The sequence below is a fragment of the Saccopteryx leptura genome, chromosome 1 (assembly GCF_036850995.1).
Source record: "Saccopteryx leptura isolate mSacLep1 chromosome 1, mSacLep1_pri_phased_curated, whole genome shotgun sequence".
NCBI classification, from domain to species: domain Eukaryota; kingdom Metazoa; phylum Chordata; class Mammalia; order Chiroptera; family Emballonuridae; genus Saccopteryx; species Saccopteryx leptura.
In genome coordinates this window covers 392,448,053-392,464,034 of record NC_089503.1, presented here as the reverse complement: position 1 = coordinate 392,464,034, position 15,982 = coordinate 392,448,053, and the positions used below count along the sequence as shown (strand labels likewise).

The window sequence follows — 15,982 nt, the reverse complement described above, 5'->3', positions numbered from 1 at the left end:
CAATCTATAAAAATTAATCAATATTTGTTTCTTTAATAAATTATATTGCTATTAATGCTGTCTGCTAAATATCTGTTACATGTTATAAGATAATATTCCTAAACAACAGCCTTATTCTCTTCAACAAATTAAGTCAAAGATTTGACTTAGAAAATAAAACCAGTGGGGATTGTTGAAAGACACCAAAAGCTACAAAATTAATATTAATATTTTAGGAAGCTTGAAGTCATTTCATTAATTTGGGCTAGGCATTCAGAGAAACTTTGTAAATAATCTCTATACTTATGTGATTAGCATAAAACCAAGATGGCTGATGGCATTGTGTTATAAATGCAAAGAGGAAGGAGACTTAGATTCTCTGACTTTCCCAAACTCCTATGGGGAAATGAGTCAATACCTAGCTAGGTGCAGAATAAAAAAATTAAAATAAACCTTTTATATTAACGGGCCATTTGCAGGCATTTGTCCCCATGGAAACCACCCCTTCCCTCCTGCAAGCATGTAATTAATGTATGTATCTCTAAATAAAAGTATAAACTTATTCTGTGATGTCAGGTTTTTTTCCCTCTCATGTATAATTAGGAATATATAAACAGCCTCTGAACTGTTTTGGGGGGCTGCACAATTTGGGTCTGTTGCCCTGTGTCAACCACATGCACCTGGCATATTTAATAAATTTTCTCCTTTAATAAAACTTTTCAAAAACTTATTTAGCCTGATCTGTGGTGGAACAGTGGATAAAGTGTCAACCTGGAAACGCTGAGGTTGCCGGTTCAAAACCCTGGGCTTGCCTGGTCAAGGCACATATGGGAGTTGATGCTTTCTGCTCCTCCCCCCTTCTCTCTCTCTCTCTCTCTCTCTCTCTCCCCTCTCTATAATGAATAAATAAAATCTTTAAAAAGAAAAAAAAAAACTTATTTAAACTACATGACTCTATGAGCACCCATGGCTTTGTGGATTTAGTTACTTTACAACAGATCTAATGGGGGGTGAGATGAAAGAAAGCAATCAGATACTCAGCACAGACCGTGCTCTGACAACAGATGATCAAAACAGGACACACAAAGCACACAACACGCAGCCCCTTCTACACCAGGCAGCCCTGCCCAGATTAAAAGGGCAACGAGGCTCACACATCCCAGGTGGCCCATTCAGAACCCACTCAGGTCAGGTGACAGGATAGGCACTGTATGTACCTCCCCCCAACTACAATTGGCAGGCTGAAATTATTCAACACACAATGTAACAAAGACAACATTTTCTAGACTGAGTGAGATGACTACTTCATTCTACTCAAAAGAACAAAAACAGAAAGTCAAACAACAAGGGATGACAGAAAAATATATACCCCCTGTTGGGCAGATAAAGTGTACTATGCTCACTTTGTTTACGATGGCGCTGCCCACATGGAGGCCGTCACCCAGGTAATATTAATGTGTATCTCTGTGGGCTGTGGGCAAGCAGGATTCTTGTAGCCTGGGGCTTGGTTTTAGGACTAAGCCTTTTTTACCCTTTTTGCTGTGGGGTGGTACAATCCCATCATGCCCCAGATAAGTGACTTTGTATCAGAGACTTCCTTATTTTGTATATTGGATTAAAGGTTATGAATCTACACTATAAAGTGGGGCAGAACAGGAGCTTGTGCTCTTGGTTCCTGAGATTCACATTAGAGGTGAGAGCAGAGCAGAGAGTAGAGAAAGGCCACATGGTGGAGGCCAGGAGAAGCAGCCAAGATGGCAGAGTGTTGAGTGGGAAGCCAGTTTGTGCAGAGTTTGTGCAGGGAGAAGGAAGGAGATGGGGAACAGAGGTGAATAAGTCTGGTGAGCTAGAAACCTTTGATTCTAGGAAACTCGGATAAGTCAGTAGCTTTGTGAGCACTGAATGTGAGTGGGTTTGGGAACCCAGTGTGTGTTTTTACTTGCCTGCTGGGTGCAAGCTAGGATTAAAAATGATGGCCCACCAGTTCTTGGCTCTGTTGTTTCCTTACCAACTGTTCGAATCCAATGCAAACCTGCATGGGCCAGGCTGCTGTGATAGTGGCTCTGGCCACTGGTTTTACATTTGGCGTTCTCTGTGGCAGGATTCGATACAGATCGGCAAGGGGCCGCCACCACCTTTGAGTGGTGGAGTAGAGGACTGGCTGCTGTTATGGTTCCCCATGGCTGTCCTTTTGAGGACCGTAGGCTGGTTGACTTTTACAGCCATGCATGAGGAAACTGAGCAGTGGAAGGAGTTGGAGCAAACCTGGGAAAAACAGATGTTGACCCTGGAGCTGGAGGAAGTGCTGGAGGAGGAGGCCAACCAGGTTTGCGTGATTCGCCTGGAAATGGAGCAAATGCTGGAGAAGGAATCACAGGTTCATGAGTTGCAGCTTGCCCTGGACATTGTGGAGAGCCAGCAGTGGCAGGAGGCCGGGCCTGGGGCTGCAAGCCTGGCAGTGGGAGCTGGTGTTTTCAGTTCTTCTTTGGGGGATGAGGAGAATTGGGCTGAGATTGCAATCCGCAGTCTCCATAAGATGAGAGCCCAGCTGGAAGGAGCACCTACAATGGCCCTGGTAGGTCTGCGATTTTGGGACTTAGGGCTGGATGCCATCATGCTCTCCAGAGCAGAGATGGAAATGCTGACTGCCATTGCCATGTGCTCCTCTTTGGGACAATGTAAGACCTGCCAGGATGGCAGGGATGAGGGGGGTGGCTGAGGTCTCATGTGCGTGGACTGATTTCCTGGACTACGACCGGAGTGGGCATTGGCTCCTTTGTTGAATGGACTTACGGATTATGGATTTTGGACAATGTGAAATTCCCTGATGGGGGTGGGGGTGGCTTTGCTGGAAGCAATCCCCTGCCCCGGAAAGCTTTTCCCGTGGCTAGAAAGAAGGCCGAGGACATTTTGCCCTTTTGGCAAAGTTCTCAGAGACTGGTGAAGTGTACTTTTTTGATTGTTGAAACTGTATGATTTGTGCTGTTGTAATTTGTATAATGTGCCTCATATCCTCGCACAGGGATGCCGGTGATGTAGATTGTGGGTAGTAAAGTGAGCATAGGGGTGGATTGTTGGGCAGATAAAATGTATTATGCTGACTTTGTTAAAAATGGCGCTATCCACGTGGAGGCCATTGCCCAGGTGATATTAATGTGTGTTGGGGGTGGGCTGTGGGCAGGCAGGATTCTTGTAGCCTGGGGCTTGGTTTTAGGATTAAGCCTTATTTACCCTTTTTGATGTGGGGTGGTGCAATCCCATCATGCCCCAGATAAGTGACTTTGTTTTAGAGACTTCCCTATTTTGTATATTGGATTAAAGGTTATGAATTCACACTATAAAGTGGGGCAGAATGGGAGCTCTTGGTTCCTGAGATTCACATTAGAGGAGAGAGCAGAGAGCAGAGCAGAAAAAGTCCACGTGGAGGCCAGGAGAAGCAGCCAAAATTGCAGAGTGTTGAGTGGGAAGCCAGTTTGTGCAGAGTTTGTGCAGGGAGAAGGAAGGAGATGGGGAACAGAGGTGAATAAGTCTGGTGAGCTAGAAACCTTTGATTCTAGGAAACTCGGTAAGTCAGTAGCTTTGTGAGCACTGAATGAGTGGGTTTTGGAGCCCAGTGTGTGTTTTTGCTTGCCTGCCAGGTGCAAACTAGGATTAAAGATAATGGCCCATCAGCTTTTGGCTCCGTTGTTTCTTTACCGACTGTCCAAATGCAATGCAAACCTGCATGAGCTGGGCTGCTGTGGTAGTGGCCCTGGCTACTGACTTTACACCCCCAATGAAGAAACAGAAAAAAAACTCAGGAGAAATATCCTAATTAAATGGAGATGGATAATTGGACAGATAAAGAATTCAAAGCAAACAGTCATAACCATGTTCAATAAACTTGAGAGAATAGAGGAACTCAAGAGAGTGCTTGAACAACAAGAAAATGTAGTAAGTTCATCTGGCTTGAGCGCAAACTCACCAGCTTGAGCGTGGGATCATAAACATGACCCCATGGTCGCTGGTTAAGACCAAAGGTTGCTGGCTTAAAGCCCAGTTGCTGGCTTGAACAAGGGGGGTCACTGATTGGCTGGAGTCGCCGCCCTGGCTCGTCCTTGCATCCCTAGGACTAGCCCCACATGTCCCCTCTTGAAACACAGCACCGTGAGTACGCACGCACGCACACGCGAGAATGCGCGGACCTGGGCCAAGCAGTCAGGCTCAGCGCCGTCTCCCGCTCAGGCACGTCGGGGCTGGGAGTGAGGGGTGGCCGGAGAATGGACACAGATGAGGGCCTGCGGGGGCGGGGAGGAGAGGATGGAGCAGGCTGGAGTGCAGGGAGGCGGTTTGGGGGCAGCTCAGACCCAGCGGAGTGAGGGGCGGTTCCCGCCAGCCTCTGCACGTGGTCACGTGGCCGAGTCTCCCCCAGACCCCCAACGTCTTCAGGGACATCCATGCCTATTTCTCTCTGGAGGGGTGGCCGCCATAAGCGACTGGGAGAAGGCATGCTGCCCCAACATGGAGAGGAACCAGGACGCGCTGCTGCGCACAGGAGACAGGGCACGGGAACAGGGAGGGAACCGCGGAGGGCTTGTGGGCCAGGCTGAGCGTGCCAGGCGGCCGGAGCGCAGAGAGGACAAGAGCCCGCGGGCGGTGCAAAGGGCGGGGCAGGGTGGGGGCAGCCTGGACCCAGCGGGCGAGGGGCGGTTCCTACGGCCACTACGCGGGGTCACGTGGCCTCATCCCCCACCCCCTTGCCCCAGCCCCCTGCGCAAGCAGGAACATCCGCGACTACTTCTTCCGGGAGGACTGGCCGCCATGGGCGACTAGGGGATGACGCAAGGCCGCAACGTGGAGAGGAACCCGGAGGCCCTGCTGCGCACAGGTGACGGGCGCGGGGACCGGGCGGGGATGGGGGTGTGGGAGCGGGGCGGGGACCGCAGGCGGCACAGGGGGCGGCCGAGTGTCGGGGCTGCTCCTTCAAGCGCTTCGCTTTGCGGATCACGATTTTGTTTCTCCCCAGGCCTCGGAGCACCTCTGACCGCTTTCCTGGTTCACTGCCGACAGGCCACCAGACCCCCGGCGGAGGACGCTGAGGACTCGCACGAAGAATGGACTCGGAGGCAGTGAGGTGAGGGGCCACAGGCACGGTGCTGCCCTTTAGAAACCCACCCGGGGTCAGGTCCCCGGCGTGTCAACAGCTAACGAGGGACAGAGCTTGCGTTTAGCAAACAAGCGAGATGCAAACAGTGCCTTGTGCAGTAAGGGGCGATTTGCTACACTGCTTCCGTATGTAAATAATTACATGTATTTATAGATGTGTTAATGGAGCAAGAACAGTATAAAAGTATAAAAGCACTTAAGAAACAACTCATTCAGAACACTTGTCATCACAAGAGGAGGAGGAAGGTCTGGCAGGTGAGCAGTGCTTCAGAACCGGGCTGTCTGGGCAGCGCCGGCCACATTGAAGACAGGAAAGAATCATGGTCATTAAGGCAGCTGGGTTGTGGGCCAGGGTAGGGACCATTGTTTCAGGCCCCGTGTCAGCCATCTCTTCAGTGTATCTGGTTTCATGAGGGTGTGGTCAGGAAGTTCCTTCCGCTTTCATGGGTCTAGCACTGAAACACAGCTGAAGTCCAGGTGTGATCTCTAACTTGACCCAAATGGTCTCTGTGGTTCACAGACCTGAGGCTCTGTTCCCAAGACTGGTGCTGACCAGACTCTGATGATTAAGGAAGGGCAAGGACGGTTAAATGTGTAAAGGTGAAAGGATAAGAAGGAAAGGAGGCAAGGTGGTCACTGTACCATTAGACTGGACAAGGCCACTCTGAAACAAGAAGACAGAAAGGAGCCCTGGCCGAGTTGCGTAATTCATTAGAGAGTCGTCCCCATACTCCAACGTTGTGGGTTTGATGTCCAGTCAGGGCCCATATAAGAATCAACCATTGAAGCCTGATCAGGTGGTAGCACAGAGGATAGAGCATCAACCTGGGATGATAAGGACCCAGGTTCCAAACCCCAAGGTTGTGGCTTAAGGATGGGTTCACCAGCTAGCTTGAGTGCGGGGTCTCTGGCTTGAGCGTGAAATCGTGGACGTGACCCTATGGTCACTGGCTTGAGCCCAAGGTTGCAGGTTTGAGCAAGAGGTCACTGGCTGAGCTAGAGTCCCCTGGTCAAGGCACGTATGAGAAAGCAATCAATGAACAACCAAGATGCTGCAGCTCTAAGTTGATGCTAATCATCCCTCTCCCTTCCTGTCTGTCTGCCTCTCTAGCTAAAAACAAAGAAAAGAAAAAAGAGAGAATAATCAACTACTAATTGCATAAATGAGTGCAACAACAAATTAATGTTTCTCTCTCTCTTCCCTCCTCTCTCTCTAAAGTCAATAAAAATATTTAATTTATTGATTTCAGAGAGAAGAGTGAGAGAGAGAGAGAGAAAGAAAGAAGGAGGAGGCAGAGGAGCAGAAAGCATCAACTTGTAGTAGTTGCTTCTTGTATGTGCCTTGAGCAGGCAAGCCTGGGGTTACAACCTGGTGACTTTAGTGTTTAAGGTCACTGCTGTATCCACTGTGCCATCACAGGCTAGGCAAATTTAAATAAAAAAAAATTTTTTTAAAAGAAGACAGAAAGTAGAAAGTATTATGTTAAAGAAATGGACTTTCTGCCCAGTTAAGTGACCTTTACTATATTTTTGACATAAATAGCCAATTTTTTCCTTTTTCTTTTTTATTTTAGTGAGAGATAGAGAGAGAAGGAGGGATAGACTGGCTCAAACAGAGAGAGATGAGAAGCATCAATTCTTCATTGCAGCTCCTTAGTTATTCATTGATTGCTTTCTCATATGTGCCTTGACTGGGGGGCTACAGCAGAGTGAGTGACCTCTTGCTCAAGCCAGCTACCTTGGACTGGGCCAGCAACCACGGGTCATGCCTATGATCCCACACTCAAGCCAGCAACCCTGCGCTCAAGCTGGTGAGCATGCACAAAAGCCATATTAGCCCGCACTGAAGCCAGCAGCCTCGGGGTTTCAAACCTGGGTCCTCAGCATCACAGTCCATTCTGGAGAAGCAAGACCCTCTGGACAACACTCTAGGTCAGGGGTTCCCAAACTACGGCCCGCGGGCCACATGCGGCCCCCTGAGGCCATTTATCCGGCCCCTACCGCACTTCCAGAAGGGGCACCTCTTTCATTGGTGGTCAGTGAGAGGAGCATAGTTCCCATTGAAATACTGGTCAGTTTGTTGATTTAAATTTACTCGTTCTTTATTTTAAATATTGTATTTGTTCCCGTTTTGTTTTTTTACTTTAAAATAAGATATGTGCAATGTGCACAGGGATTTGTTCATATTTTTTTTATAGTCTGGCCCTCCAACTGTCTGAGGGACAGTGAACTGGCCCCTGTGTAAAAAGTTTGGGGACCTCTGCTCTAGGTGGAAATTGGGGAAGAGAAAATCATTTGTAGATTTCAGTTCCTCTGAGTCCTCTAGAAAGGCTAATAAGTATGGCCTAGGTATGTGCGGTGGACTTTGGATAGTCCTGGATTTAAGCTCTACTAAACTGAGAGTGAATTTAGCACTGGAGCTTTGGGCAAATCTTACAGATTCTCTGAGCTCTTGAATGCTAATGTGTAAGGTGAATATACCTTACGTGCATATATTCTTTGACAATATTCAATTCAATTTTATTTGTGTATGTATTTATTTATTTTTTAGGTAAGATGAGGGGAGATAGTGAGGCTGACTCCCATATGCACCCTTACCAGGATCTACCCGGCAACCCCAATTCTCGAGTACTGACCTGTTTCTTAGCACCTCAGGATGATGTGCTCCAGCTAACTGAGCTGTCCTCAGTGCCCAGAGCCAATGCTAGAACCAGTTGAGTCACTGGCTGCAGGAAAAGAAGGGAGAGAGAGAGGTAGACAAGGAGATGGTCACTTCTCCTAAGTACCCTGATTGAAACCAAAGCTGAAACATACGCTAGGCCAATGCTCTATCCACTGAGCCACTGGCTAGGGCATAAATTCAATGTAAAAGCACTGACACATACCAGTTGTCCAATAAATACATCTCTAATAATAGCGACCATACGCTGTTGGTGTTGTATACATGGCCTTTCCTCAATACCTTACATATACTGTGCCCTTAATAAATATTTTATGAATAACTAAAGGTTGGTAAGTTATACCTCATAATGGGAAGATCTAGAAACAAAAATTGAATTGGCCATCTGTAGTCAGTGTACAGGATTACTATTATAGAGGCTCTCTGAGCCAATAGTTGACAAAAAATAAATATACCAGAGTATATAGAAGGATCATGGTGATAATTTGATGGGAGGGGAAGATTGTGTGTGTTCTGACAAAATAGAGACTCAAACACTGGCAGACATCCACCAAACTCACTCTTCTCCAACTTAGAACCAGGAGAACGGCTGTACTGAAGTAAAAGATTCATAACCTAACGAGAACGAAAAGGCCAGCTAGTGTACCAAGAGGTCAGCGCAGCCACCAGGATGATGACTACCTCCTGTAAGTGACCATCACAAAGCATGTTATCTCTTCATACAATAATGTCATCTGGTCATTTGGCCCTTAGAGCATTCCATTCCCCTAGGGCAGTGGTTCTCAACCTTTCTAATGCCATGACCCTGCCAAATACAGTTCCTCATGTTGCGGTGACCCAAACCAAAAAAAAATAATTTTGGTGGGCTACTTTCCATAAACTGTAATTTTGCTACAAGTTCTGATTCAGAATGTAAATACATGATATGACAATATGAATTTCGAACCCAGTTGCAGTACGTGCTCTAGGGACCTGCACTGCAGAATTGAGGCTCAATGATGTGAGTGCCTGGGCTCTCTCTGAAGCTCTATATGTCCAGGAACATGCACTACACTTTCCCTAATCCCTGTTGCTCTCATCCCCAGATTGTGAGAAGTGTCAGAACTTCTTCATTGACAGTTGTGACGTGCATGGGCCCCCTACATTTGTAAAAGACAGCACAGTGGATAAGGGGCATCCAGACCACGCAGCCCTCACTCTGCCCCCTGGGTTGAGAATCAGACCATCGGGCATCCCTGAAGCTGGGCTTGGAGTGTGGAACGAGGCATCTGCTCTGCCAGTGGGTCTGCACTTTGGCCCTTATAAGGGCCAGATCACAGAAGATGAAGAGGCAGGCAACAACGGATACTCCTGGCTGGTGAGAAGTATTTACCTCTTCCCCTGTCTTGTGGCTTCCCACATCCCTCCCATGGCTTGGTGGGACCTGTCTTTCTACATGATAGGACATGGATGGAGACAATCTGGTTAGCTCTGGGTACTGAGTGGACTTTGTAGACCATGGGCTCCTGTTGAGGATCACAGGTTAAGTAGGAGCAAAGTGGTACAGACACAAAGGAATGCCTCCTCCCAGTCCTAAGTGGACAGGTCAACTCAGATGTAATGAGTAAAAAGAGTATCATGTGGTCATAAGTGGAAGTGCATGCAAGCTGAAAGAGCTTTGTTGACAGTAGAGAAAATACCTCCACATGCAAAAAAAAGCCTTTATGTTTTCTTCCTAAATTGCAGATCACCAAAGGGAGAAACTGTCATGAGTATGTGAATGCAAATAATGAATTCTGTGCCAACTGGATGAGGTAAGGCCAAGAAATTTCTGAGATTCACGGAGAACATTCATTCCTCTCAGGCCCATACATCTTTTCTTCTCATCATGCCTCCCTCAGTGGTCTCCCTCAATCCTCTGTTCATCTTTTTTCTCCATTCAGTGCTCTTTCAAGGAAAAAGATATTTAGAGGAAAAAAGGCAATAAAATATAACATATGTCCTCAAAATATAAATCTCTATGCTAGACAAAATTGAGGCACTGGAAAAAAATTTTGCGGGCCTGGAAAACACTTTAATTGATCTAATGAACATTATTTTAGCAAGTCCTTACTATATTCCAGTTTAGAGAAAGGTATTCATTATTAAAACAGATCATATAACCCATCTTCTTATGGAGGACAAATTGCAGACAGAGTGAAACAATTGATTTTAGAAATGTTTAACTATAATTTTTCTATTTTTTGAGAAGTACACAGTGCCAGGATAGCCTAGAACTGTGAGGGAAGCAAATTATCCCAGCCTCACTTCTAACTAGAAATGAGTTCTGAACCCTGCAGAGCAATGATCATTAACCACTATCCTAGGGGCTCTTTTATCAGAGGCTACAGAATGTGAATAAGCTATTATTGTTCTTTATGATTTTGCTAAGATAAAGACACCTCCACGTCCCGATATGTTGGCTCAGCGGTAGAGCATCAGCCCGATTTGGGAAGTCCAGGGTTTGATTACCAGCCAGGGCACACATAAGTGCGCATCTGCTTCTCTACCCTTCCTCCTTGCCTTCATCTCTATCTCTCTCTTCCCCTCCCATAGCCAAGGCTATATTGGAGCAATGTTGGCCTGAGCACTGAGGATTGCTCCATGGCCTCTGCCTCAGTTGCTAGAATGGCTTCAGTTGCATGGTGCAATGCTGAGATGGGCTGAGTATACCCCCTAGTGGGCATTCCAGGTGGATCCAATTGGGCATGCAGGAGTTTGTCTCTCTGCCTCCCCATTTCTCACTTCAGTGGGGCAGGGAGACCTCCAGTTTTTTTGGGAACCTGGGTAAGGCATCAAATTACCTAAATAAAATGTGAGGAGAATGGAGAAAGGCCTCTCAAAAAAAGATGAACTTGCTGAGTATTGAATGATGTGAACTAATCTAGACACAGAGTCCAACATCAAGTAGCAAGTTCTGTGATATAAACAGGACCTGATTTAGTTTAGAGAAGCTAGAGGTCCTTGGTTTTATGGCCAATCAGGGTGGAGGTTACATCTGGAATTGGCTTTGGAAAATGGTATTAGGCAGGATGATCATTGTAAGCAGGACCTGGAGATAGGAAGTAGTATGACATTGTGAGAGGCTCAGACATTGAACAGAAGGTTCTTCAGGAGCACTGTGGGAGTGGGTGACATCAGAGCCCAAGTGTCAGGTGCAGAGCTGGACATGGATCTGAGAGGTAATAGGAACTCATCACCTGTGTGTTTCTTTTCTTTCACCTGCCTCCTCAATCCCAGGTATGTGAACTGTGCCCGGGATGATGAAGAGCAGAACCTGGTGGCCTTTCAGTATCGCAGGCAGATTTTCTACCGAACCTGCCAGGTCATCAAGCCAGACTGTGAGCTGCTAGTCTGGTATGGTGACGAGTATGGCCAGAAGCTGGGCATCAACTATGGAAGCAAGCAGAAGAGAGAGCTCTCAGCAGCTAGAGGTGGGCACAACCGTTCTTCAAAATGGAAAGAAAAAAAGAACTCACCTTAGAACTGTTCATGGTACACTCTAAATTCAGTAAGATTTCAAATCAGATGGTTCAGAAAGATTCATTTCTTATGCCTTTGATTCTTAGGAGAATTTTTTATATTTTTTACTTTTTTATTTTTTCTTCTTTATTTTTTTTAAATTTAATTAATTGTGGTTTTTTTAAGGACTATAAAAGTTATATTTATTCATGATGCTACATTTATTGCATTCCCTTAGAAAAATGGAGAACTGTTTATGTACCCAATTTGCACATATAAAACTTCATACAAATTATGTGCAGCACATAAAGGGCTCTGGTACAGCTAAAATCCTGACACTATAATTGGGGTAATCCTGCTGCAAGGTGTCCAGTTTATCAAGTCTGTCCATGGAAAATTAAACACTGGAATTACAGTCAGTCTCGTGGCTCACATGTAGAAATTATTTTAAAATATAATAAAATGAAACTTTTAATTCTCTGAAACTCAAAAAAGGTAAACTGGAAGGGGATACATTTTGTTACTCATTTCAATTTAACATGACAAATTCACACCTCATTTTGTCTGGGAAAAAATGATCACTGTAGTGTTGACATTATCTTTATAATCTTTGGCTCCTTTAGAAGGTACTTTGTCAAAATTTTTGCCAAACAATTAAAAAAAATAATATTCCTCTTATAAAATGGTATGACATGTTAAGGAACCAGAAGATACTAAATGTCTTTGGCTATACAACTAAAAGGCCATTTTGTGTTTACATAGATTCTAGGGCCACCCCGAATGCATCTCCCCTCCTCCCATTCCCCTCAACCTCTTCCTTGCCCCCTCCCTAAAGCGCCCTCCTCCTTCTGTTCAGGTTTATCCCTTCTTTTTACCCCCTTTCCCTCTGTCCTCTTTTCCTCTGGTCCCTTTGATCCCTCCTCTGTCTCTATTCCATTCCTCAGTTCACATTATTCCTTGAATTCCTCAAATTAGTGAGGTCATATGATATTTTTCTTTCTCTGCCTGGCTTATTTCACTCAACAAAATAGTTTCCAGGTCCCTCTATATTGTTACAAAAGGTAATATTTCCTTTTTTTCATAGCCCCATAGTATTCTATTGTAAATATGTACCACAGCTTTTCAATCCACTCGTACACTGATAAACACTTGGGCTGTTTCCAGATCTTCGATATTGTGAACAATGCTGCCATGAACATGGGGGTGCATTTCTATTTTTCAGTTGGTGATATGGTGTTCTTGGGATATATTTCTATAAGTGGGATGGCTGTGTCAAAGGGCAGTTCCATTTCTAATTTTTTGAGGAATCTCCATACTGTTTTCCACAGTGGCTGCACCAGTCTGCATTCCCACCAGCAGTAAAGGAGGGGTGCCCCTTTTTCCATATCTGCACCAGCACCCATCATGTGTAGTTTTGTTAATGAGCACCATTCTGACTGGTGTGAGGTGGTATCTCATTGTGGTTTTAATTTGCATTTCTCTAATGATTAGTGATGTTGAACATTTTTTTAGTTTGTCTATTGGCCATCTGTATGTCCTCTTTGGAGAAGTGTCTGTTCATTTCTTGTGTGCCGGGGTCCAGCCCCGGGGAGAATCCAGGGGTCCCACAGGAAGAGACGGCGTCAGCACGAATCGAGTGAGAGAGCCGGATTCTTTTCTTTCTCTTTATTCTCTGGTTAGCATTTACTGCCAGGCATCTCTGCCAAATGCTAGTATAGCTCCCTTTTTATACACACACACTGAGTTACAATTACATGGTATTAATCATTGCTTCTGTTTCACTATGTTTACATGTTTCCGAATAACAGTTAATTTATATCTATAAATTACAGACCAGGTAGCAAATCATTCAAAGTACAAAATAACTTGAATAGTGATAACAACATCGGTAAAAGCTTTTAAAGTATTAGTACTAATAGTTAACTAACTTGACTGCTGTTGTGAGTCAAGGGGCAGAGAGAGATTAGCAGACGAAATCATTAAGGACTAACAATGGACCACCGCTTGCTCAGGTAAATGGCCTTGAGTTTATGCAGTGTCCTACTTTTTGCCTCACAAAGATTCTAAATAAGGCTTGCCCATTAACGGAAATTGACAAAAACATTAAGAGTAGCTTCAATCACAAAGATAGTACATAGTGCACTCTGCGAAGATAGCCTCAGTTAGCAACAACATAATTTCAGAGACATTAACTTGTTATACTTCTATGGATTCCCCTACATTCTTCTCATTATCCAAAAAATCTTGGAAAGGATAGTAAATCTCATGAGAACATCTCACTGAGAAAGCCCTCAGTAACTACCTTTAGTCAAAAAACAATTCTCTTAGTAAAACATTCTTTTCTTGCCGACTGCGCTCTCATCCTAGGCCACACAATGGGTCATTCTACTATACCTTACCTAAGATACTATTTCTTGTCAAATATTACTTATTTATTATATTTAAACACTAGTTAAGTTCTAACTCTATTCTTCTCAGAGTGTACCACTATCTGCAGATCAAATAAGCAAGAAGAAAGGAATGTTTCTCTACTCTATCACATGAAAAGGCTAGGGAGGAAAAAATGTTGATTAGTGAAGGCCGCAAGGGTGCTCTGTGCACAGCCACTGTCTCCTAACCATTCACAAGTCACAAACTATTCTTTTAACATGATTAAGAAGAATTCTCCTACAAACTTAACCCTTTATGAAGGGATATCATAGCCAGCCTCTTATGTCTATGAGCCCAGTTCAAGGGGCTTACAGGCTTTTCTGTGGAACTCACACCCTCTGTCTCATTTCCAAAGAAATCACTACGAATCTACAGGGAAAGCACGGTACTATTATTCCTGTGCCACAAATAATAGCACACACCCAGAAAAGGGGGGATATAAGGCCAGATTAATTCAAAAAGTCAAAGGGGGTGTATCGTTGTGCCTATCCTTTGTGGTGACTTTGTCACCCCGCAGCTATTGGTCTTCTCTGCTGTGACTTTGTCAATCAGCAGTTTTTGGTCTTCTTCTGCTGTGACCTTGTCAGCCAGCAGTTGTGGGTCTTCTTCTGCTGTGACCTTGTCAGCCAGCAGTTGTTGATCGGCTCCCAACACTTGTGCCCATTCTTGGATTGGATAATGTTTGTTTTCCTGGTGTTGAGTTTTACAAATTCTTTGTAAATTTTGGTCATTAATCCCTTATCAGATGTATTGTCGAATATATTCTCCCATTGTGTGGTTTGTCTTTTATTCTGTTCATATTGTCTTTATCTGATGGCAAAGCATTTTAATTTGATATAAGTCCCATTTGTTTATCCTGTCTTTCAATATCATTTGCCTGTGGATATAAATCAGCAAAGATACTGCAACGATATGATGTCAGGTGAGCTTTACAGCCTAAGTTTTCTTCTAGGATAACTTATGATTCACAATTGACAATATAAGTCCTTATCCATTTTGAGTTTATTTTTGTATATGGTGTAAGTTGGTGGTCCAGTTTCGTTTTTTACAGGTAGCTGTCCAGTTTTCCCAACACCATTTGTTAAAGAGTCTTTCTTTACTCCACTGTATGCTCTTACATCCTTTGTCAAATATCAATTGTCCATAAAAATGTGCGTTTATTTTTGGGTTCTCTGTTCTCTTTTATTGATCTATATGGCTGTTCTTATGCCAGTACCAAGCTGTTTTGAGTACAATGAACTTGTAATATAACTTGATATCAGGAAGTGTGATACCTCCCACTTTATTCTTCTTTTTCAAGATTGCTGAGGCTATTTGTGTTCTCTTTTGGTTCCATATAAAATTTTGGAATATGTGTTTTATATCTTTGAAGTATGTTATTATTTAATGGTATTGCATTGAATTTATAAATTGTTTGGTAATATAGACATTTTATTATGCTTATTCTTCCTAATTATGAGCACAGTATATGCTTCCACTTGTTTGTGTCTTCCTTGTTTTCTGTTATTAATGTTTTATAATTTTCTGTGTACAAGTCTTTAACCTCCTTGGTTAAATTTACTCCTAGGTAGTTTAGTTTTTTGGTTACAATAGTGAAGGGTATTGTTTCCGTAATTTCTCTTTCTGACAGTTTATTTTTTGTGTATAAAAATACCTCTGATTTCTGTGTATTAATTTTATATCCTGCCACCTTGCTAAATTTGTTTATTAGGTCCAGTCGTTTTTTGACTGAGACTATAGGGTTTTCTATATACAGTTTCATATCATCTGCAAATAATGATAGTGTTACTTCTTCTTTTCCAATTTGGATGCCTTTTACTTCTTCTTGTCTGATTGCTGTAGCTAGGACTTAGAGTACTATGTTGAATAAGAGTGGTGAAAGGGGGCACCCCTGCCTTGTTCCTGATTTTAGAGAAATTGCTTTTAATTTTTGTCCATTAATTAGAATGTCTGCGCTGTGGGCTTTATCCACAAGATGGCCTTATTCATGTTGACGGTATGTTCCCTGTATTTCCACTTTGCTAAGAGTTTTGATCATAAATGGGTGTTGAATTTTATCAAATGCTTTTTCTGCATTGATTGAAATTATCATGTGGTTTTTCTCCTTCCTTTTTTTTAATGTGGTAAATCACATTAATTGATTTAAGAATGTTGTACAATCCTTGCCTCCCCAGAATAAATCCCACTTGATCATGATGTATGATTTTTTTCAGTATTGCTGGATCTGGTTTGCTAATATTTTGTTGAGGTTTTTAGCATCTAAATTCA

At 43.8% G+C, this 15,982-nt stretch overlaps 1 protein-coding gene across 3 annotated transcripts in view; it reads left to right on the top strand.

Moving 5' to 3' along the window:
* Positions 1-4,727: 4,727 nt before the first annotated feature.
* Positions 4,728-15,982, top strand: part of LOC136387870 (histone-lysine N-methyltransferase PRDM9-like) — a 98,141-nt gene continuing 86,886 nt past the window's right edge. For all 3 annotated transcript variants that reach the window (XR_010748176.1, XM_066359981.1, XM_066359986.1), the window contains exons 1-2: positions 4,728-4,846; positions 4,985-5,092. Coding sequence is in view for 2 of the 3 variants with exons in the window: in XM_066359981.1 (XP_066216078.1) it covers positions 5,073-5,092 (20 nt within the window). In the remaining variant the exon portion in view is untranslated. The remainder of the gene's footprint in view (positions 4,847-4,984; positions 5,093-15,982) is intronic.